A 23,295-nucleotide genomic window follows, 5' to 3' on the forward strand; every position below is an offset into this window, starting at 1 on the left:
GAACATATTTATATACCCAAAATAATCGTCAACAACTACTCATACATTTTCCGAAACTGATCTCAGATTGTTGATCGGCCACACCTACAATCTGTAATCATCGGAGGAAGGATCGTTTTGCACAATAACGCCACGCAAGTACAATTTTATACCATTTTTCCCAAAAATGTGACAAATACTATTCAGAGATGACGGATATCGAAATGCAATTAATATTTCTACAGATGTTCTAGTTCTCCAAACCATTCTGGAATTTAGAATCATGCTGTACTAGGTCAATAACATTTGGTACAAAACCAATATAAACCCATGGTGTTCAAATCGGATGTTCTAAGTTCTCCAAATTATTCTAGCGTTCAGATCAATTGGCTCACCAAGTCAGTTCATAACTGATAGGGAGAAGGCGATGTGTGCAGCGTGCAACGCGGATCGATCAGGTAAAAGACGATTTACGGGCCTCCGCAGACTGCGTGGCTGGCGACCGGGATGAATGGAGAAGATCTTTATGAACTGCACAGGCCACATCGACTTCAGTCTGAGAAAATAATAATCATAACTGAGAGCAACCCATAGCATATAGGCCCTTCTGGACCACGTGTATAACTTACGATTTGGAAAGGTGTAAGCGAAACACCCTCAACACCGACAAGTCGAGTCAAGTATGAGACACTGAAGACGGCCTTACTATTGATGTCCAAATATGTATCTTTCATACAATCAAGTGGTGGAATTAAATGGGAAAGTATGAACTCGTCTTGCACACTCAGCACAGCCGTCTGTCCAGCAAAATAAATACTGATAATCCCGCCAAAAATTACGTTTGTTTAATGAATTTCGGCAAATTAGCCACTTTGACATAAATCTCAGCAAAAAATACGTTTGCCGGGGCTCGGATGTGCGATTCTAGGTAAGGGGTCGTTCACTAATTACGTAAGCATTTTTTCTTGGTTTTTCGGACCCCTCCCCGCATTGTTAGATTTTTCCCATACTAATTATTTTTTGGTTACATGAAGAGTAAAAAAATGACAGACCCCCTCCCCCCATATGTGCTTACGTAATAATTAGACCACGGCGTGTGTATGGAGGACCTTTATGACAAAAAAATGAGCATCGCCAAAACTTTCACTACGTGAAAATATAGCTCTTAAGCTTTCATTTCGTGACTATTTGAAAAAAATCTACCGAGGGGTCTCGAACAACTTTTTTTTTTCTCCCTGAAACGGATCTTTGTAGTTGGAAGACCAACGATTATTATTTATCGCGTCCCATTTAAAATGAGATTCCTGGATTTTTTATTCCAATAATTGTATATAAACTCAGGGGTACCGAAATTACCAAGTTATAGTCTAAATTAATAGTTTGTTGGAGCTCAAGCGTCAAAGTGCATGACGAAGCCGAACTCGATATATTTATGTTATCCCCTGCAAACAGCTAAGAAAGGCTTGGATGGAGATTATGCTCTGCATCGTCATCTTATGCACATATATACCAAAATTGAAACTTTGGTGGTAAATTTGATGGTAAAAAAATGGTAACTTGGCTTAGAAACCTCGCAATTAATAACTGTGGAAGTGATGATTGAACACAAAACTGTAAGGCGGCAATGTCTTAGTGGGGAATGTAATGGCAAAACGAAGAAGGAGAAGTAATGTAGATACACATAATTCACTTTTTACTCTTTTTTTCTGTCGTATTTTTGATTGTGTAACTTCAATTTATCACTAAAAACTATCCAACATGCTCATAGAAATCCTTAATACCTCATTCAAATAGAAATCAGATTTCAATTGATATACGGTAAACAGATGAGCGCAAAAATGAGTCATGCTAAGTGCACAATAAAGGCAAAAATGGGAGTAAATATCTAGCTTTTTGTTTAAAATAAAATCTTTTCTGATTTCAACAAAAAGTGACATGGGTATAAAAAAAACTTAAAAATATGTACTGTATTTTGTCCTAGAGATCATATCGCTGCGATGCATAGTTGATGAGAACGAGTGATTCATCCAGACAAGCAAATTCATTTTACTACAAATGTTGTGGCAAACATGCAACTTTCAATGATATTGCACTGCGTGAGCTTGGAGAAATACTCATTCGAAACGATTATTTTCACTCGAAATTCATTACCAATTTAAAAATGAGTCCACTTTTCATTGTGTTGTCGCATTATTGCTATTTTGCTTTTGGCAATCACTTTCAATAACGTTCAATTATTTGGTCAAGCCGAATACCACCAACATAAAACGCAAACACAAAACCTGGACGATCAGAACCAGGGTAGTTTTAGAAGTTTTTGGAGAAAAGTTTGAATTTTTAGACACAAAAATCGTGCTGAAGGGATGACTCTAATAAAATCTAAATTGCCTAAGAGTTCAGAAAAGTAAACGAAAATCAATCTCCTGCCCTATGCATCAAATGCATCTTCTTCTAAAAAGACACTTATTTTCATGACTCTTGGTACAACCACCAGACTTTGAAGTAATCGATGAGCTTTACTTTTATTCAGCTATCTAGTGGAAAAAATCTAGCTCAATAATGATCAGAAGCGTAATTTAGAAAAGCTTTACTAATTATTAAGCCCCGTTAATATTTATAAAAAACTCCATAGAATAAAATGCATTTCTTACTTTCAAAACCAAAAATATCTTTATAAAACCATCCCACATAGAAATGCCGAGGAAATGTCCAACCTAACATTTCCTAGACCGAACCGGGAATACAACTCAGCCACCTGCAGCATGGTCTTGGCATGCTTATCTCGGTAGGTTAAAATAGTTTTATATTATCTTGGAAATGTTATAAAAAATCATTAGGTTTTCAGAAATCGTTATGTCTTGAATGTCGGAATCCTGTCGTTTTTTAAATTCAAACAATCAATTTGAAATTTCTCAATTATCTGGAATAATTTCCACGAATTTCGCTAATTTTCATTTAAATCCAAAAAGTATAAAATTGAAACTAAACAAACACTGTTAAAAATATTAGTGGGTTCAACCCTTGCGAAGCAGTATGTTTGCTAGCCAAATGTTGAACTTAATAATTTTGGCTCCGTCATGCTTTTCCATATTTGAGCCTTTTAAATTAGGTTCAAAATAAAAGAACATGAAGAATATTCATTCCTTGCATTTAATTCATGAATTTCAATAGTTAAAGAAATAAATGACGAGTCAACTCGTGAGGGACTCGTGACTGGCAGCTGGTATTAGATTAGAATGCAGGTTCCATTTGGAAAGGAAAAAAAAAGTTGTTCGGGACCCCCCGGTAGATTTTTTTTAAAATACCCAGGAAATGAAAGATAAGAAGCTATATTTTCACGTAGTTGAAATTTTAGCCATGCTCATTTTTTTGTGATAATATTGTTCTACTGAACACGCCGTGAGGCAACCACTAAAAGTTTAACGATTGGCTGAGATCCCGGTAAAAAAAAGTGTCGACCTCTAGGAGTGCTACAAACAAAACAAGGTAGCACATTGTGCATTAGATGGTCAAAAATGACATAGGAACATAGAATTGGCTATATTTCTTGCCTTTCGAAAGATGAAGTTTTCCATTTTCGAACACTGAGTAACAAATTATTGTGGTGACCCATTGTGATGAGCTTTAGTGGCCACCGGAGGCTCTCCAGAGGATCCGGAACATCCATAGAAGTGGTGTTTTCATGGAACTCATCCTACAAGAGCTCGGATTTTTCCCAAGCTTTTCATTAACGAACTCTGAGTAATAAATGATTGTCCCAAGTAGGGTAATTCGCCAAATGTTGAACGGCTAATTTATTGGGAGTTCAGCAATAGGCGACAAAATTAGCCGTTCAACATTTGGCGGTTTTCCCTAGCAGAAGTCAGACAAAAATGGTTGCAGCAACTTGAATGTGACTAAATCTGGTCACACAAGAGTTGCAGTAACCTATGTGAAACATGCTAGGGGTAGTGACCCACTGAGTGGCCACCGGAGGTCCTCCAGAGGATCCGTAATGTCCGGAGAAGTGGTCGATTCATGGAACTTATACTAGAAGAGTGCGGTTTTCACAAAAGATTTTCATTGTCGTACTTTGAGTAACAAATGATTGTGGTGACCCATTTTGGTGGACCTGGATGGCCACCGGAGGTCCTCCAGAAGATCCGGAACATCCGTAGAAGTGGACAATTTACGAAACTCATCATTAGGGTGGCTCAAATTAGTATGGGAAAAACTTTTTTCAATTTTTTTGATGGGCCGCCCTCTTATTCGGTTCTGTTTGATGCCCTGATGCTCTGGAGAAAATTTCAGCCAAATCGGCCACCGTTTGGGCGGTGCTAAACTCGTTGGAAGTTTATATGGTAAAATGTATGCAGAAACATCCAAAAACAGTAAATTGCAGCTGGACTACACAACTTACGATGAAGAACTATGGTACTCATTCAGATCTTGTAGAATTAAATACAGAATGTTATGCTGAAAACCACGAGAAGATTAGAGTTTGCCCGGCATAGTTATTAGCATTTCTCTGAAGTGGGGTTGAAGCAAATTTCGTTTCTTTTACCTTTGAAAAGAAATAAATTCACCCCTTCAACACTCCAGTAAAGTGCTAATAACTTTGCGTAATAAACTCTAATCTTCTCGCGGTTTTCAGCATAACATTTTGTATTTAATACTACAAGAACTGAATGAGTATCATGGTTCTTGATCGTAAATTGTGCCTTCCAACTGCAAATCACTGTTTATGGATGTTTCTGCATACATTTTTCCATAGAAACTTCCAACGAGTTTAGCACCGCCCAAACGTTGACCGATTTGGCTGAAATTTTGTCCAGAGCATCAGGGCATCAAATAGAACCGAATAAGAGGCCGGCCCATCAAAAAATTTGAAAAAGTGTTTTTTGAGCCACCCTACTCATCATAGAAGAGCGCGATTTTCTCCAAAGCTTTTTATTATCGAACGCTGAGTAACAAATGATTGGGGTGACCCATTGTGATGAATTTGAGTGGCCACCGGAGGTCCTCCAGAAGATCCGGAACATCCATAGAAGTGGTCAATTCATGGAACTCATTCTAGAAGAGCGCGATTTTCTCCAAAGCTTTTTATTATCGAACGCTGAGTAATAAATGATTGTGGTGACCCATTTTGATGGACCTGGATGGCCACCAAAGGTTCTCCAGAAGATCCGGAACGTTCGTAAAAGTGGCCAACTTATGAAACTCATCATAGATAGAAGACCGCGGTTTTTCCAAATCTTTTTATTATTGAACGCTGAGTAACAAATGATTGTGGTGACCCAATGTGATGAACTTGAGTGGCCACCGGAGGTCCTCCAGAGGATCCAGTGCGTAGAAGTGCTCAATTCATGTAACTCATCCTAGAAGACCAATGTGATGGACCTGAGTGGCCATCGGAGGTCCTCCAGAAGATCCGGAACATCCGTAGAAGTGGTCAATTCGTGAAACTCACCATAGAAGAGCGCGGTTTTTTTTCCAAAGCTTCTCCTTTTCGAACGCTGAGTAATAAATGATTGTGGTGACCCATTTTGATGGACCTGGGTGGCCACCGGAAGCCCTCCGGAACGTCCGTTAAAGTGGTCAATTCATGAAACTCATCCTTGAAGGGTGCGGTTTTCACAAAGCTCTTCATTATCGTACTTTAAGTAACAAATGATTGTGGTGACCCATGTGGTGGACCTGGGTGGCTGATTGATTTTAATAAAATAACTTTCACTGTGGGTTCCGTCACGTATTTTGCTTTCCCAAGGCATAAACTGATTCATATTTGTAAAACAAATTGAACAATTGAAAATATCTTTTTTTTTGGTTTTATCACATTTTCTATTTTATCACTTAAAATTCATCCGGTGATAAAATCGGGTAAAATTGGGTTAAAAACCTCGCAGTTGATAACTGTGGAAGTGCTTAATTTTAATATTTTTTAGGGGTGACCAAGAAACTGTATATACAGATATACAGATTTTTTAGCAATTCCTGATCATAATACCTGGTTTACAGTTGACATTTGAATGATGAATTCCGAATTCCATACTAATGAAATCGGTGCTTTAATGAACATTATGCAACTCAAATGGGTTGCATTAAATCCATTATAGCACTCATTTGGGTGCTATAATGTAAAACCAGTATTAGAACAGTAGTTATATGACCACATTTAGCTCAATTAGCTTGGATGAGTGTTTAAATAGTGTATTCTCCGTGTCACATAATAAATTAAATTATTGAATGGGCATGAAATCAAATTCTCCAAAGGTAGGTTTATCTATCGCTTTATGGTCTGTCGAGCATACAATGTGGCAAGATAACATGGAATATGTTTGTTTCCAGCAGCAGCATGATATTTTGGCAAGATTGATCATGTGAAGTAAATAAAATTGTACCATTTTGGTACAGATTTATCATATTAAAGCTCATTTTTCGTCATTGCAAAAAATAGCGTGTGCAACTCGTTGCAAAACTCGATTTTTTCAGCACTCGTAGTATTTATCCAACTCGGCAAGCCTCGTTGGATAAACGTACAACTCGTGCTGAAAAAATCATCTTTTTGCAACTAGTTGCACAAACTACTATTTTAGCAATATTACAGATTTTACAGATTTCTTTAAGAGTTCAGTACTGAAAAATATTATAAACGACTTTTTACTATAAGTAAATACATAGTTTAAATGTGATTTGAGGCTTGTACTCCAATCTAATCTTATTATTCTCATGTTAGCTAAATCTTAACAAGTTGGTACTGGCAGGTTTTATTGTTCAATAACTGTTTATGCAGATTAACGATTTTGTAACATGACCAGATTTTGCTCCATGAGATGTTCAGACTATATTTGAACACATTTGGTCTTAGAAAAAGCTTTAGCAGAAGAATCAGATCTAGTCATATCGAGAATTATTTAGTACTTTTGTTTAGTGTGGCTGAGCAATGTGATTAGTCCAATAAAGTTGTTGTATATATGGCTACAATAGTTAAAGAAGGACCCTTGCCAGCATTCATTCAAAAATGGTCAAATCCCAATCCTAGAAAAAGCAAACATTGTTTATTGTATTTCTTTATTAGCGATACGTGGAAAAAAAAAATAAAAATTGCAGAATATTGACTTGACTAACTTGCTATTTTTGCTAAAATTACCGGCTACATCTTTTTCAAAGCTAATTTTGTTAAAAAAAAATATTTTGATTGACCTTTATTGGATACAGATTCCCAATACAGATTTAAATGTGGCAACCCTGGTTGTCAGTCGTCATCAGGCAGCCATAACGATAAGGCGCGTCTCCCAATACGCTCCCGCATGGGCTGCGCATCCGGCGATAAATGCGAATGGTCATGGGAATCGAACCCGTGACCATTCGCTTATAAGGCGAACGTGTAGCGAACTACGCTACGGAACCCCCCTTAAAAAAATTAAATTATGAGATTTGTTTTTCCTGACCCATCATCTTGTAAGAAAATTAGGTTCGAAAGTTGTCAAAAGATCAAACTTCCATGAGTTGATGATTTATGACTGAATATCGACTCATGGAAGCAAATTATGCCATATTAGAAAATAGTTTCTGGGTTAATGCGATGGTCATTAAAAAAAAATAGTGTCATCTTGATTTTTCATGAATTGACTATAATTACAGATTTTTTGATCTTGCGGAGGTTAATTGGTGACTATAGTACACACGCTCCTGAAAATGATGATTAATGATCGTCGTCATTAATTACCCAGGACAGGGTCACAAGAAGACTATGACAAGTTTCATGAATTGACCGATTTTATGGATGATCTGAATCTACCTGAAGACATACAGTGGCCAATCCATGAGAATTGGTTACGATCATTTGTTACTAAAAGTAGGAAAATGAAAAGTTTAAGAAGAATCGTGTTCATCATCTTCTTCTTCTATGGCTTCTATGGCGTGTTCTTCTAAGGTGGGTTTTATGAATTGATCACTTTTACATGTGATACGGATCTTCCGGAGGGCTTTTGGTTGCTACTAATATCCATGAGAATAGGTCACGACAATAATTTCATGCTCATAGTACGACAAGAAAATAAAAAAATAGGCTCTTCTATTATGAGTTACATCAATTAACCACTTTGACCCATGTTCCGGATCTTCCCGAAGACCTCCGATAGTCACTTTGGAAAATGGGAACGAGTCACAACATTCGTTACAGTCTTGCTCAGAGCTCGATAACAGAAATATTATTTTTAAAAAGCTCTTTTCTTTTATGAATTGACAACTTTTGTAGATGTTCCGGATCTTCTAGAGGACTCCGGTGGCTGTTCAGATATTGATCAGTTAATCAGATGTTTTATTAATTTATTATTCGGAGTACGATAATGAAAATTTAGGAAGAAACTGTGCTCTTTATGATCGGTTCCGTGAATTTACCTCTTTTGCGGACTTTCCGGATCTTCTGGAGGACCTCCGGTGGCCACGCAGGTCTATCACAAAGGATTACCATAATCATTTGTTACTCAGCGTTCAATAATGAAAAGCTTGGAAAAACCGCATTCTTATACTAATGACACACTGGTGGTACAAGTACCATGGTACAAGAATCTTGAAATGAGTACCATACCAATTATTGTCTTTATTAAAGATAGTCTTGGTATAATTTTCTTGTTCTCTTGTATCATGGTACAAGTACCACAGGTGTGTCCTTAGTATTATATGATAAGTTTAATGAATTTACCACTTTTACAGACATTCCGGATCCTCTGGAGGACCTCCGATGGCCACTCAAGTTTATCACAATGGGTCACCACAATCATTTATTACTCAGCGTTCGATAATGAAAAGCTTTGAAATAAACCGCACTCTTCTATGATGAGATTCATAAATTGACCACTTCTACGGATGTTCCGGATCCTCTGGAGGATCTCCGGTGGCCACCTTGGTCAATTGAAATGGGTCACCATAATCATTTGTTACTCAGCGTTCGATAATGAAAAGCTTTGGAAAAAAAAACTGCGCTCTTCTATGATGAGTTTCATAAATTGACCACGTTTACGGACGTGCCGGGTCTTCCGAAGAGAAACCGGACCGTAAAATAACCAGGAATTATGTTGATCCAATGAAATAGATGGCTACATGGTTACATTCTAATGGAATTATTTCTACGCAAATTTATGAGCATTTCCAAAATCACCCTTCGAATAGCAAGAAATCACGCCAACATTGGCCTAAGAATTTATGCTCCTTCAAAATCGATTCCTGGGGACCAGAATGGCCACGTTGCAAAAATCTGACATCCGCGGAATCCATACCTTCAATTTGGTTCCCAAAGATTGAAAATCCGTTCGAAAATGAACTTTTGGGAGCGAATTCAAGTTGGGGTCATTTTTTACCCGCTGATGCACAATGCGTCACTTTTTTTCAATGCACTAGGAAGGTTTAATGTGCAGAATATGGTACCTCCACGGTAAACGTCTTCCGACTAAATTCGACCAAATGCCCCCCCCCCCCCTTTTTTGCGTGCTCGATTTTCACGTACCGATGTTAGCATTAAAGAAACTTCCACTGAATCCATATGTAGCTTGATTCGGAAACGCCAATTCTCATAGCCCGATCCTATCAGCTCACCAGGTTTAACCGTATGGGAAAGCTGCACTTAAAAGTTTAGCGAAGATGAAGAAACTAGCTCTAAATGAAGTCAGTCACTAACGAGTAACATTGTAGGCAGTAGACAGTTGTAGGAGAGCTTGATAATGTATGAGTTTAAAATCTTATTCACACGTGCCTATCAGCTTTTCATGGCCTATATATACTTCTTTATTCTGAATCCATTCATCAAACAAGGCTCGGAATCACTGTTTTGTTTCATCTGTTTCACTGTTTTACAAGAAAACTGAATAAGTCCATTTTACAAAATTTCGAGAAAACAACAAAAAACTGTTTTTGAACAAATTGGCACCAATTCTTTCAATTTCTTCGATACAGATCAATAGTTTTTGGCAAAACTCAACACTGTGGGACATTTCCAGTGTGAAAACTGTAAGCAGTACTCCATAATTGCTCTTCAAAGTGCGTGCACATATGTAGTTTCTCGAACAAACGAAAAAAAATCATACACTCTTGAACAAAAGTTTTTTTTTCGTATTTTTTTGCCGAGATACATATTTTTGGACGGGGATTCAGAATATATAAAAATCTCATTTTGGCCGAAAATGTTACATATGCAGTTTCTCAAACAAACGGTTCAAATGTTCTGCACTTAAAAATTTCAGGTCATATATTTGGAGGAGACAAAGCCCCGGGTAAAATGTGAATGTTTAATTTGATCCAAAAAAATTAAAAAATAATAATCTTACCCCATAATCAATAACAAAAATTTATCCCTTCTTTGAAAATCACGATGAAAACTGCAATAATTTAACGAGCTCCCTTGAACCGTCAGCTGTCTGAACTTCTTAACCTTGCAACCATCACTAAAATACTGCACGTATGAACACGAAGCTCTGTAGGATATGCAAAACAGCTAAAATTGATTAGTTATGCCCATGCGAAAAATTTCACGAGCAAACCAACACGATTCAACCGAAATGACTGCGGGTCCCATGAAGGAGAACTTTCTTCAACCTCGAGTTAGAAACGCACATGTGTTGTGCACATTTTGTCACCATGGAAATCGGCCAATGAACGATGGTGAGTAAATTATGGTGGAAGTGCTAATCTGCCCATAATTTCATAGGTAGGTATTTGTAATATTTGCAGTTTTGGTCGATTTTGAGATAAGTTCATGAGTCATGCCCAAATTGTTATCTATTTAAGGTGACTAGGTGAAATGAGAAAGATTATTCTTGATATTCGAAAACAAAGATTATCGATGTGTTATGTCAAATTGAGCATTTGACAATTGGAACATTTACAATTTTAATGGAAAATCATAGCAAAGAATATTTGTAGAAAGCAAGAAATATTTACGGCACATGCACCCAGTATTCTTAGTTCAGCGGTAATATTCGCAGCTACATATTAAGCAAGACCATGCTGAGGGTGACTAGGTTCGATTACCGGTGCCAGTCTAGGCAATTTTAGGTTTGGAAATTGTCTCGACCTCCCTGGGCATAAAAGTATCATCGTGCTAGCCTCATGATATACGAATGCAAAAATGGTAACTTGGCTTAGAAACCTCACGGTTAATAACTGTGGTAGGCTGAATGAACACTAAGCAGCGAGGCAGCAATGTACCAGTGGAGGATATAATACCAATAAGAAGAAGCAGAAGTTATCCGGTAAAGAATTAGCACAAAATTTACAAAATTAAAAACATACTGGAACTTATTTCTATATAGGCATTTTTGTGTTTGCTTTTGGAAAAGTGCTGTTTTTGTCGATGGACCCTGAATTGTTGAATCCACAACAACAAAATGTTGAAAGAACTGTAGAATAATTTTAAGCTTTTGTCAAGTATGCAGAACAAACTGGTTAAATCAATAGGGGCAATGGCCAGATGTACTTTTGAAATCACAGAGGTGTTGTCTGAACATGGCTATTTTACAGTCTAACTTTCATTCACTCAGTCGCCGCGTAAAATTGTATTGGCGTATTTTTTTTCATACGGCATCTGAGTAAAATTTTCGTGGAAAAAAAGAGACGGCAATACAATTTTACTTATGGCCCGTTTACATATGAGCTAGTTCTAGCGGACAATGCACTATCCGACAATACTAGCGCGATATTAGCATAATAATGTAAACAGGAATTGTCCTCGCTAATAAGCGTTTACAATTTACATTATGCTAATTTCGTGCTAGTATTGTCGGATAGTGCATTGTCCGCTAGAACTAGCTCATATGTAAACGGGCCATAAGTAAAATTGTATTGCTGTTTACCAATCATCACACACTCATTCTTGTGTTCTGAGCACCTTTGGGGGTACATGGGCCAATGTGAAAGATCTCTATTCTTGACTCGGGCCCAAGTTAGATTTCATCACCGGAAGATCGTAGGTCTGCCTCTGCTGCGATGCCCTGCCTGATTCCAGTCCTGCTCATGCCTGCAGATTTCGTCTCCTCTCTTTTGTGGCGTGTGGCCGGTCTACTTCTATTCACACTGTGGAGTTGCAGTTGATATCGGATTTCAATGGCATTGTCGAAAGGGCTCAACATTCTAGTTCTGAGCCCACCAGGACCGAGCTATAAAACGTAGACATTTATTGTTGAATACTTGCAAATCTATGTGATCTCTGCTAATACGCACCTAGTCTCACTGGCGTATAACAACACAGACTTCACGATAGAGTTGAGTATTCGAGATATGGTGCATTGCCTGGACAGATTTTTTTCCATGTTCTATGTTGATTTCTGATATATTGGTCTGCCACCGACGTTGGCTGGCCTAGTGGGTGTCGAAGGTTTTCGACTCTCTACACTGTTTGCCCGGCTACCGTGGAGTTGGAGTTGTTCACATCCAACAATTTGGTTTTGTTGACGTTTATGGGAGGAGAGGAGCATTGGAACAGGTCATTCAGTTTACTCTACATGGTAGAACGCTGTTGCGTTAGTAGAGGTCGTTCGGCTCATGATTTTGTCGATTACGATGGGCAACAGTAACAGAGATATCATACAACCAACCTTGCCTCACTCTAGCTATTTCATTGCGCAGGACTCTGGATTTTGTCTTGACCTCCTTTGCTTCCAGGGAGGCCCCACCGTTTTTCGTGATTCAGATGATCAAAGGCTTTACCGTGGTCAATCAGTACCAAATGAAGGGACTCTTGAAATTAATTGACCTGCTCCAGAATGATGCAAAGCGTGACAGTGTAATTCTCACATGATCGTCCGGGTGGAATTCTGCCTGTTGCCGTCGGAGAACTGTCTACCTTTTCCTATTTCCGAATAAGGAAGAGTCATCAAGATTTGAAGAATTTGTTCCAAGTGATCGAGCCAACGTTTCAGCTGATCAGTTCTCGATCGGTGAGTGGCCGACATATTACGTCTTTCTTTGGGATCCACAGATTTGTACTTGCTCCAATCAGGCGTCGTGAAATATCGTAGAAGAGGTGGATATAGTTGCCTGTTGCGGTTTTCCTCCCATCGTCGGCCGGGGAATCCACCCGCGCCCGCTTCTCTCGTCTGCAGTCAGCAGCGTTTAACTTACTTCTCTAGAGCCGCTTTTAGTTGGCAGGACTAGTATTTGGCTGCTCTGGAAATGGCTCAGCTGGACCCAAATATGTCGAGTTGGCCTTGTTAGGTGCATGGACGTTTACAACTATCACACGATGGGTTGAAAGACCAATGGTGTAGCAAACATTCGCCGTCAAGATGTACGATCCTAGGGAATTAAAATCACTTACGCGGATATTATGCCATTTGGAAACGAGAATAGCCAAATTACGCTTTCGGTTTATGCGAGTGCTTCCAGTAAGCCAAACGAAATTACTTGTATCGGACCTTGCAGCATCGATGTTCGCCTCCTGTAGAAAAGCAATTGCAACTCCATTCTGATGCAGACAATAGTCGATATCAATCCGCTTCTTGCGTGTCCGACATCCTGACACGTTCCAAGAGACCATCTTGAGAAAGCAATCAGTATTATTAACTGAATCTGGCTGCCCTAAAGGAGAGCAGGATACAACTACACCAATTGACGGCAGGGATGCATGTGGCGCGTCCGAGACACTGGAAGGCGGAGTTGAATGAACAGGCGAGACGATAGTGGGAATGTTTACACCAGTCAGTACAGGAGATACCGCAGAAGTCGGTAACGTAGATGAAAGAGATTTGACAGGAGTGATGTGATTCTCGGTAACAGTCACGTTGCATACACCACCACAAGATGTATCCTCCAAAAGGTTGCCTGATCTTGTTTTCTTTGCCGGAGGCGACAAAGCATGAACAGGTTGGACTGAAAGAACGCTGCCATTGATGAAACCGCTGTTACTGTTGCCCACGTAAATTCTTATCGGAGATAAGTTACCCGGAGTGCGGGGTAGTATAAGTTGCTCATCTGTATATCCGATGTATACTATAATACTCAATCCGAATACTTCAGCGAGGGAAATGAAAACTTTAGAATCAATTGTTAACTTAAAAGTTAATCAAAAGTTAACTTCTTCAAAATCAAATCGGCCAACAATACCCTGGAGCTACAATAAAATAAAAAAATAATAATATAATCAAGATTACTACCCATGTACTCACCAGAAGGTGAGTCTGAGGTGAACTGGAGAATTTCCCAATAACGGCTATTAAGGCCGCTGAGTCATCTGAGGAACACCAATTTGATGGAGAAATGATTGATATATGGCATGCTGTCTATAAAATGGCACGACCTTAAGCCCATGCCCTGCTCTCGGAATGTCAACTGATCTTTCAGGCTTTTGACGATCAATGCGAGCGAAGAACAAAACACTGTCGTAATGTGCACCGGTGTAATACATGGCAATCTTTCTGGCGGAAAGAGACTTGATGGGATATTCTATGCGTTCATCCCAGACGGTAATGCTAACATTATAGAGATCACACGCAACGAATATACAGTCTTCACCGCCCCAGAACCCTTCTTGGGCCAACAACTCCAGATATTTCCAAACTCGATCATACACGTCGACGAAATCCTCAGCAAATGGGACCAAATAAGCCCAATATCTAGAAAAATTGTTTCGCAGATACACCACAATCGATGCTCGCACCTGAGACACCGCAGCAGAAAAGGTAGACTCATCAGGATGAATTCCCATTATCTGGTGAACGAGGCTTCCAAATAAACAATTTCCATCACCAGGAATGCGCTGCAGCCACAGACTAAATTCGCCTATCTGGCGGGGTAGAAGCCGGAAATACGTCATCTTCACAGTATGAACAATAACCACGCACGGAGCTAACTTAAGTGGGTAATGGGCCAAACACAATTAATACGTTTGCGTGCGTTTTGACAGTTTTCCCATGGGAAAACTGTCAAAACGCACGCAAACGTATCAATTGTGTTTGACCCATAAGAATGAGTTATCCAAGCATGCACTCAGCGAACTAGACTGGCTAAATTCATGACTGGTACCTTATGAACCTGTACTGGTACCCGCTAAATTATATTATGCTGCATGGACCAACCAGTGCATTCCGGACCAAAGTTTCTTATAATGAAGTCGCACATTGGGACTGGCACTGATTCTGGGCCATGCACGTGGTATTGTTTTGGCAACTTTATTTTTGATTGGGCTTTAATGTGAGTGTTCAGTTCTAGAGCTTTTGGGACCATTATCCAAGTGATTTACAATCCCCAAACAAGTAACGCCCTCGCGAGTGATTGTGGTATTTATTTATTTATTTATTTATTGATCTATTTATTTATTGATCTATTTATTTATTGATCTATTTATTTATTGATTTATTCATATTATTTTATTTTATTCATCCGGTGACGTGTTTTATTGAAATTGAAGTGAATCATCGAAATTTGAGTGATTTGTACAACGCAAATGGAAGTACCATTTTATTACTATACACAGAAAAAATAAAAGTTGTGCTATCAAATTTTTTTTTTTTTTTTGAAAAAGTACGAAATTTTCTTTAAAATAAAAGTTAGTTATGTTCAATCAAAAGTTCTGCGTTTAATTTCAAAGTATTTTTCATCTTCTCTGAGTGTAAATTTAAAAGTTCATCTTTTCAAGTATAAAACTATTAAACTGTCAATATGAATGCGAGAAGCTGATTGACTGATTGTTCGGTGGTGCCCGGGAGTTACTTTTTCGCAGAATTTGGAATAAAGCTTATCAATTCATTCTGCAGGAATTAAATCGAGCTACATATAGGTGATATGGTAAGAGTAAGTCATAATTTTATTATCAACAAGTGAAAGTAACGAATCTGACAAGAACCGAAATATTAAACCGCGGTATGTCCTGATTCAAGTGCAAAGCACAAACCACCCACCCACACTTCAATGGCTTGAAATTGGTGCAGGCTGCTGGTTGGAATTAAAGCGCACTATCTTCGATATCACAGAACTAATAAGATTTTCCGGTTTTCTATTTTTACAGGTAAACTACTTGTTTTTTCATTCCTGACTAGCAGGAAAACTATGGATCAATGTATAGATCGCTTAGATGTCTACGATGCACACCTTAATTCAAGAAAAGTTGCTCGCTGTTCAGATGTTGAACATAACATCCTGTCGTCGTTGTATTTATTATCCAATTCAACAAAATGAACAGATATGAAATAAAAAAGTTATACTATTCTTGATTATTCATTTAAAATCAATTTAAAAGAAAAACTTTACTGGAGGGTAAAAGGTGGGAGATACTGTTTTGGGGAAATAGCTGTCGTTTTAGAATAAAAATATTCCACTCTCATTTTCTATATTTAGTTTCGATCTTCTTGATTAGATAGTTCTACAATTTCGATTTAAAAGTTCATACTTTTAATTTTAGAGCGCCATGCAACTTTTTTACAATGGGGGTAACAAAAGTTTGCGTACTTTTAGTTTAAACATTCGCAACTCTCTACGAAAAAGAACCAATGAAACTTTTTATTTTAACCAATGTCAATAATGTTTTTTTTTTTTGAGATTTGTTCAACGGATAGTTGTTGATAGATTGAGGTTAAGAAATCGCCTGTAAATTACTTAAAGAATAAACTGTAAATAAAATCGATATTAGCATACTCTTTCGACAGCCGGCTGGCAAGAGTTTAAGTAAAAACAGGTAAACAACATAGTCTGTGGGTCGAATTGCCAGCTTGAGGCAAACCTCCATGACCTACCTTATCCTACCCAACCACCAACTCCGTAGAACTTATGAGGGCGTCGCCAAGTCGGGGGCCTCTCGTTAAGTAAGTTCTACATCAACATTTCCTTTCCTATCCCTAGTTACGGTAAAGATGGGCGTGACGGGAGTAGTAATCCTCATGCTTATGCCATTTTTATCTTAGATTGGAATCAAGGGTAATTCCCCACCTTGATTTCCGATAGCAATCTGGATAAGGATTCCATAAGAAACATGAGTATCACTAATGTCTAATCTACGAAGTATACCGTAACAACGCTAACGCTTTGGAAATGGCTCAGCTGAAAATGAAGACTGAGCCTTCTTGAGTCCGCAACTAACGCAACGCTGACATCGCGTTTGACGAGACCCAACTACGCTCCGGCGACGAATCAACATATACGTAAATCGACTAGAAGATCCAGATGTGAAGAGATCGTTCGTTGTTGTGGATGTTCCGGAAGGTGACAGTGTAAAAAACAAGTGGGCGGCAAACAACTTGGGTTAGCTGCGCACTCAGCGAAAAGAATGGATTACAGATGTAACCCGACGGAAGATTGAGGAGCGTAGTGAAGCAAAGGCTGCGGAACGAGAAGAATTAGAGTAAAGTACGAGTCCCGTCAACGGTATGTCCTTCTGTAAGTGGAAGTCGGGCGCTGCTGCAGACAGGACAGGCGGGCATGGGTAGACTTCCTGACCGATGAAGAAAGGATGGCTGAAGCATTATTGCCTCAATTACTCACTAACTTGAACAGCTGAAATGTTGGTTTGACCCATTGGCATCGCGTAACCTTATTTTTTACCTGTACAATGATACGAAAAATAAAGTTTTGATATTTTGACAGCCAAATGAAAAAGAAAATTATCAGAGTCTTAAACTAATAAAAATCTCGTTATTTTATGCGTTTCCGCGCACCAATTCTTTAAATTTAAATCCAGTGCATAGGTAGATTGAGGTTAGAGAAACGCCACTGGTTTGAGCACTTCGAACAGTTTCTTCAAGTCTCAGCCGGGGCCCCCGAAAACGATCAGCTGTCGGTGGAGGTGTTCAGGACTGACCCTGTGCTGTCTGTGCGAATATTTTAGCAACTATTATGCAATATTTTGCCTCGTTCCGCATCATGTTGGAGCAGGTCAGCAAGTTGGAAGTGTCCCTTTATTTACTATTCATTGACTACGGAGGAGATTTCTGTTCTGAATCACGAAAATTTTTGTGGTGCCCAGGAATGCAAAGGATTTTCAGATAGCGTCGGAGCTTTGTCTGACCCTATTCGGATAGTTGCTGATATACCATACATTGTACCATGTACCATACCCGATTGGCCGTTTACCATATCTTGAGCTGATTTGGCAGTTTGTTGTGGAACATCTAGACGACTCTGGTTTGGCTAATGATGACGAAACGCTATATTAGCACTGCAACAGTGGCGTAGCCAGAAAATTGGTCTGGCGGGGGGGAATGGTTTCTGAACTTTTTTTTTCCAAATAAAAAAAAATCTTCTGAAAATGTTGTCTCTGGGGGGGGGTTATGTCCAAAACCACCCCCGTGGCTACGCCGCTGAACTGCAATGCTCTTTTATGGGGAGTGGGCTCAACAAGCTGACCGTATGCTTCTTTGCGGCAGATTTCACCAACAACGCCAGCAGGTCAGGTGGTTGAGTGTCAACGGGAACAGCCCCTCAAACTTTGAAGTAGCCGGACGATTGAAGGATTTCAATATCTTGACAGTCTGGTATCATCAGATGGCGAAATTGGGACCGACATGGAAGCACGAGTCAGAAAGGGTGGGGCTACCTTCGCGAGGTTTTGAAATATTTGGAGACCAAAGCGGATTGATCCACGAACCAAAGTTTGAATGTAGGGGAGATACGTATGAAATGCGCCGGTGGGGTAAAATGCGCCTCCACGTTTACTTGGTTATTAACCCAAATTTTGTCAAAAATCGTGAGTGGTTAAAGCCAAAAAACATTTGCAAGTCGTTACATAAAAAAAACTTTGCCAAAAACTCTGTGTTTAAATTTTTAAAAATCAAATGTTTTATTTGGCTCATTCCGATGTTTTTTCGGTGTTTCGGCAACAATGGTTTTTCTTCATATACAAAAAATATTTTCTCCTTTTTAACTAAAATATTGACTACCTTAAAGTATAAGACTGATACAAATCTTTTGGGGAAGAGTGTGACTATTTCATTGAAAAATATTGGAATATTTTGATTATCATTTTTGGGTGGCGCATATTCCCCAGCGTCATTCATTTTAAATGAAAATGTACTATTTTAGAATAAAATCGTACTCTTATAATATTGTTGGATTTTCTTAAAAATTGTTGGACCATATAATTACTGATATGCTATATTATTGATAAACACTTCAAAATTACATTATTTCGGATGAAATCACCATTAGATTAAGAGAGTTGGGACGCATATTGACCATCCTTCCCCTACTACTCTATCGCGAAACGTGTTGTGTATAGGCAGATATAACGCAGATGATGTCTAAAATTTATAATTCGGACGGCTATACAACTAGATATTGTATGCTGAGCAACGTAAAAGCTAACAAATACCGTCATACCGATATCATTGCAATAGATGTTTAAGAACGTGGATGGAAATGTCGGCCACATATTGTAAGGGAGCTTAGACGGAATCTGTAAGAAAGAGCCCCGTGACCTGATAGGATGTAGAATATTTATGCCGATAGAAATATATATGCTCGTTTATTTATTTTAAATACTCTTGGTGGCAATTTTATGGTTTATAAATGATATATATCTCACCAAGATAAAACAGTTATACATAAACGCGCAAAATTTAAAACATTTAAATATTTTTTTTCTTTCACCCCATCACTATTTTTAGAAGGTTGAGGGGGGTTACATAAATCTAATTTAATATTTGTATTGGCCCAATGAAGAAAAATGGTGGTTCACTTAACTTCTAGGTGAGTTAATTTGGGTTGTTTCATTCAATTCAAATCGTAAAAAAACTCGCAGTTATTCAATTGGTAATTTGGTTTAGAATTGTAATATAATGGTTCCGAATACGATGTTAGTAAAAAAGAGGAAAAGAAGAAGACTGACTACTCTGCTGTTAAGTTGATATGTTCAAATCGATTGGTATAATAGCCCACAAATCTTATGTCAATCAAGTGCACTTAATCGAAGTCGCGAATCCCATTTACTTGATTGGCTTCCTCAACAATCCTACAGATTGCTCTATATTAATGTATAAGGGTAGCCCAAAGAAACGGCACCTATGCAAAAGCACGAACTCGAAAAAAATACACCAGCTACTACTGGACCTAATAGCTACCTATGTAGTATGATGCGTCAAACACTACGTAATTAAAGGAGTTGATCGAATTGTTACCATTCATCAAAGTTTATGATGCTGGGTGTGTATATTAAAAGCTTTGCCACGACATGATTTCCTCTTCGTGGTGTATACGCGGGAAAGAGGATTAAACGATTAGTTCGGTTGATATGCTATTTGAAAAAAAATGTGTGCGGGTGGTGGCGCAGTTCATTTTCACACTTCCTTCTCCGGCTAATTAAGTTCACTGACCAAGCGGACACGGCTCGTCACGACCCGGAAGCATACCTATAGATCCCGTGACCTGTACCGAGCGAGTATTAAACTTAAGCTCCGTCCGACTCAATCAAATTCTTCGCGCAATACAGTCGCATAAAACTTTAACGTTAAGGATTTACCCCATGGCGGAGCTCTTCGGTCTTCCTCTCGCCAAGCTGTGTGGAACGGTTGTTTCGGCGATCGAACGCGGCACTTAAAACGATAAACACTAACTAGTACTGAGTACTCGGAGGTGGTCTACTTGTGCGAACTGAAACTGAAGTATGGATCATTTGCTGACAGGGCAAGTGATAAGTGTATGTTTCAAATTGTATGACGGCAGTGAAAAGTAGCGGAGTGTACAATCTTCTTGAACATACAAATGATAACGTTCGTGGAGATTTATACGCTTAGCATGTGTTTTATTGGAGTGTATATTAAAATGACACAGTGCGAGCAAAGCCGGCAAAATATCATTAAAGTTAATTTAACAAAAGTACTGTAGGTATGTTATAAACAACGCAAAATTTAGAAACTATTAATTTTCCACGCTGTGGAAATTAGTGCACTTGATGTAAAAGTAAAACCTGATTATTCCCCCTACCACTAATAGTGCCTTTTTTGTGCATTATAAAAAATAGTTTTTCGACCGGCTTTCAAATTTGCTGTCACGTTTTTGTTCGTTTCCGCAAGAAATAGATTCGGCTGATGTATATTTTTTGCATATGTACTAGAAGAAAAAAGTTTAAGTTATCTGAAGTTTGAGATTTACGAGTTTGGTGACATTTACTCAAGTGTATTCTTATTAGAACGCGCGAAATCGTTTGTGCATTTTGTATACGCGGATGTGTTTGGTGAAAATATGTTTGAATGTGTAATAATACCAGGAAAATATAGATCATTAACGAATTGCTCGGATTAGCGCTGGAAGAGTAGTGATTTTTTCGTGGACACTAGTTGTGATCTTTTCTTCCTCAGTTCATTTATACGAAATTTGATCAATTTAGTGAGATTGTTTCAATTTGTTTTTATATGATTCCAAAACTAAATACGCGCTGGATTTAAAAATCCGGAAGTTTGTTTATGGATCCATTATCCAATTGATAATGGTAGCATAAACAGGCGGGGCTTATTGCAAGTGAAAGTGATCTCGGACTGGACGTGAGTTACCAGGCAGTCTGAAATGGGTTACTGGAGCTGCAGTAGAGCTAACACCTTCTAACTCCCGGGCTAAAGCTGACTTTATTAAAGACAGCTTTCTTCCATAATACCACTGCCGGAAAGTGGGGGTTAGATTTAAGATACATACACACATTATAAAAAATAGTTTTTCGACCAAAAATTTTGTTTTTTTTTCAATCTTTATTAGAGTGATTTTTTAATAAGACGAGCTGGGCGGTCTAGCGGCTACCGATTCTGCCTTATAAGCAACTCCAGGCTTGTCCCTTTCCTACTTTGTATTTATGTTTTAGTTCTTTCTGTGTTTCACATTCTACCAAAACGATTCCTACGGTTAAAACCTTCCACACTAACAATTTAAAAAAAAAAACCCTCCCGTGACACCTATGAGATGTCGTAGAGTTATCTGCATCTTTCTGGTGTCCAACTAACCATCCTTCCACTTCCTTAGCATTCACAAGTTCCTGGTGACCAGGACAGATCTCGACAATGGAAAACGCATTGCTTCAATATCAATCAATATTTGTGATAACGGACAGAAGCGATGCTACTCTCATACAATAGCCCAGGCTTGTACAACCTACGAGTTTGTGCGAATTGTTCATCATCAAAAATTTTGAGTTTATACATGAGGACAGGATACCCCGTTGCAAAGTTGTGGATAAGTGCCCAAACGATAGTTGTTTTTTTTTTGCGCACCTACATACACCTACAACAACTGTGCAAAATTTGAGCCCGATTGATTGCTTCCTCGTTTTCCGCATCACGTTTGAAGTTGGTATGGAAATTAGTATGGGAAAACGAATATTTTTTCATTTTTTCTCCTAGAGGTTTCAGTTTATCGTAAACCAAGTGGCACATTGCGTTAAAGTATGACCCAAAGAATGCCTAAGAACTTTGCTGAAGAAGGTAGTTGCTGGAACGTCCGCAAAAAAAGTTATAACGCATCGAAGTATGATTGTGAAAACTAGAGGCCTGAATATTCAGGCCTCTAGTGAAAACCATATGCAAAAAAATCGATTATTCTGCCAGCACTGCTGAACTACATGGACCAATAATTTAAGGGTTCTTTCTAAAATTACGTAACGCTAATTTTGAACCCCAACCCTCCCCCTCGTAACACTTTCTGTATGAAACGTTTAATTTTTTTATATGGATCGTAACACTTGGCTTGACTCCTCCCTCCCCCTACAGCGATACGTAATTTGTGAAAGACCCCTAACTGAGTGTTATTTTAAAATTATTGATCTTATAGGGATGGTGAGCTAATTAGAGTTATTCGAAATCATTTCTAAAAGTAAACATTTGGACAAGAAGAAAGAAGGGTTTTGCCCTCCGACACTCATAGGCTGCCCGGTAGGAACATTGATTTATTGGACACGGTTTGAACAATTCATCGGCGAAGCGTTATGCCATTTTTTAAAACGTGTCAGCAACGTACCTGTTCGGACCCGTTTTATCAATCGGACACCGTGTCAAACCAGAGTTTCAAAATCCAATGATCGTCTACAGTGTACACTGCGATTACGTACCGGCGATTGCACCGAGCGACGGATCAACAATGAGCATAGAGATTCAGCTACACTCAATCAAGAAATCCGGCTTCTGAGCAACAATATATAAACTGCAACCGAGATGAAGAATAGAGACACTTGTTTATTGAATTTGTTCTATTTATTGCACTCAATTATCGCGAATACAGGAGATAACGATATACAAAAGGGTTGCGGATTTTATTGTCAGAAGCTTCTTTTCTTAATAACAAAACTTGATATACAGCTAGAAGGTGTGGAAATTAAACTTATACAACTACATAGATAAGGTAGATCAATGCTATGCACTAAATGTGCATTGGGGAGAA

General features: G+C 38.6%; 1 protein-coding gene across 2 annotated transcripts in view; it reads right to left on the reverse strand.

Moving 5' to 3' along the window:
* Window positions 1-20,549, reverse strand: part of LOC134205732 (beta-alanyl-dopamine/carcinine hydrolase) — a 97,913-nt gene extending 77,364 nt beyond the window's left edge. The window contains exon 1 of one of the 2 annotated variants that reach the window (XM_062681284.1): window positions 20,396-20,549. In XM_062681284.1, coding sequence (XP_062537268.1) covers window positions 20,396-20,400 — 5 coding nt within the window. In that variant the 5' untranslated portion in view covers window positions 20,401-20,549. Of the gene's footprint in view, window positions 1-10,283; window positions 10,404-20,395 lie in introns of those variants that run through there. The other variant, XM_062681285.1, reaches the window with a different exon arrangement.
* Window positions 20,550-23,295: the final 2,746 nt, after the last annotated feature.

This window comes from Armigeres subalbatus, chromosome 1 (assembly GCF_024139115.2).
Source record: "Armigeres subalbatus isolate Guangzhou_Male chromosome 1, GZ_Asu_2, whole genome shotgun sequence".
NCBI classification, from domain to species: domain Eukaryota; kingdom Metazoa; phylum Arthropoda; class Insecta; order Diptera; family Culicidae; genus Armigeres; species Armigeres subalbatus.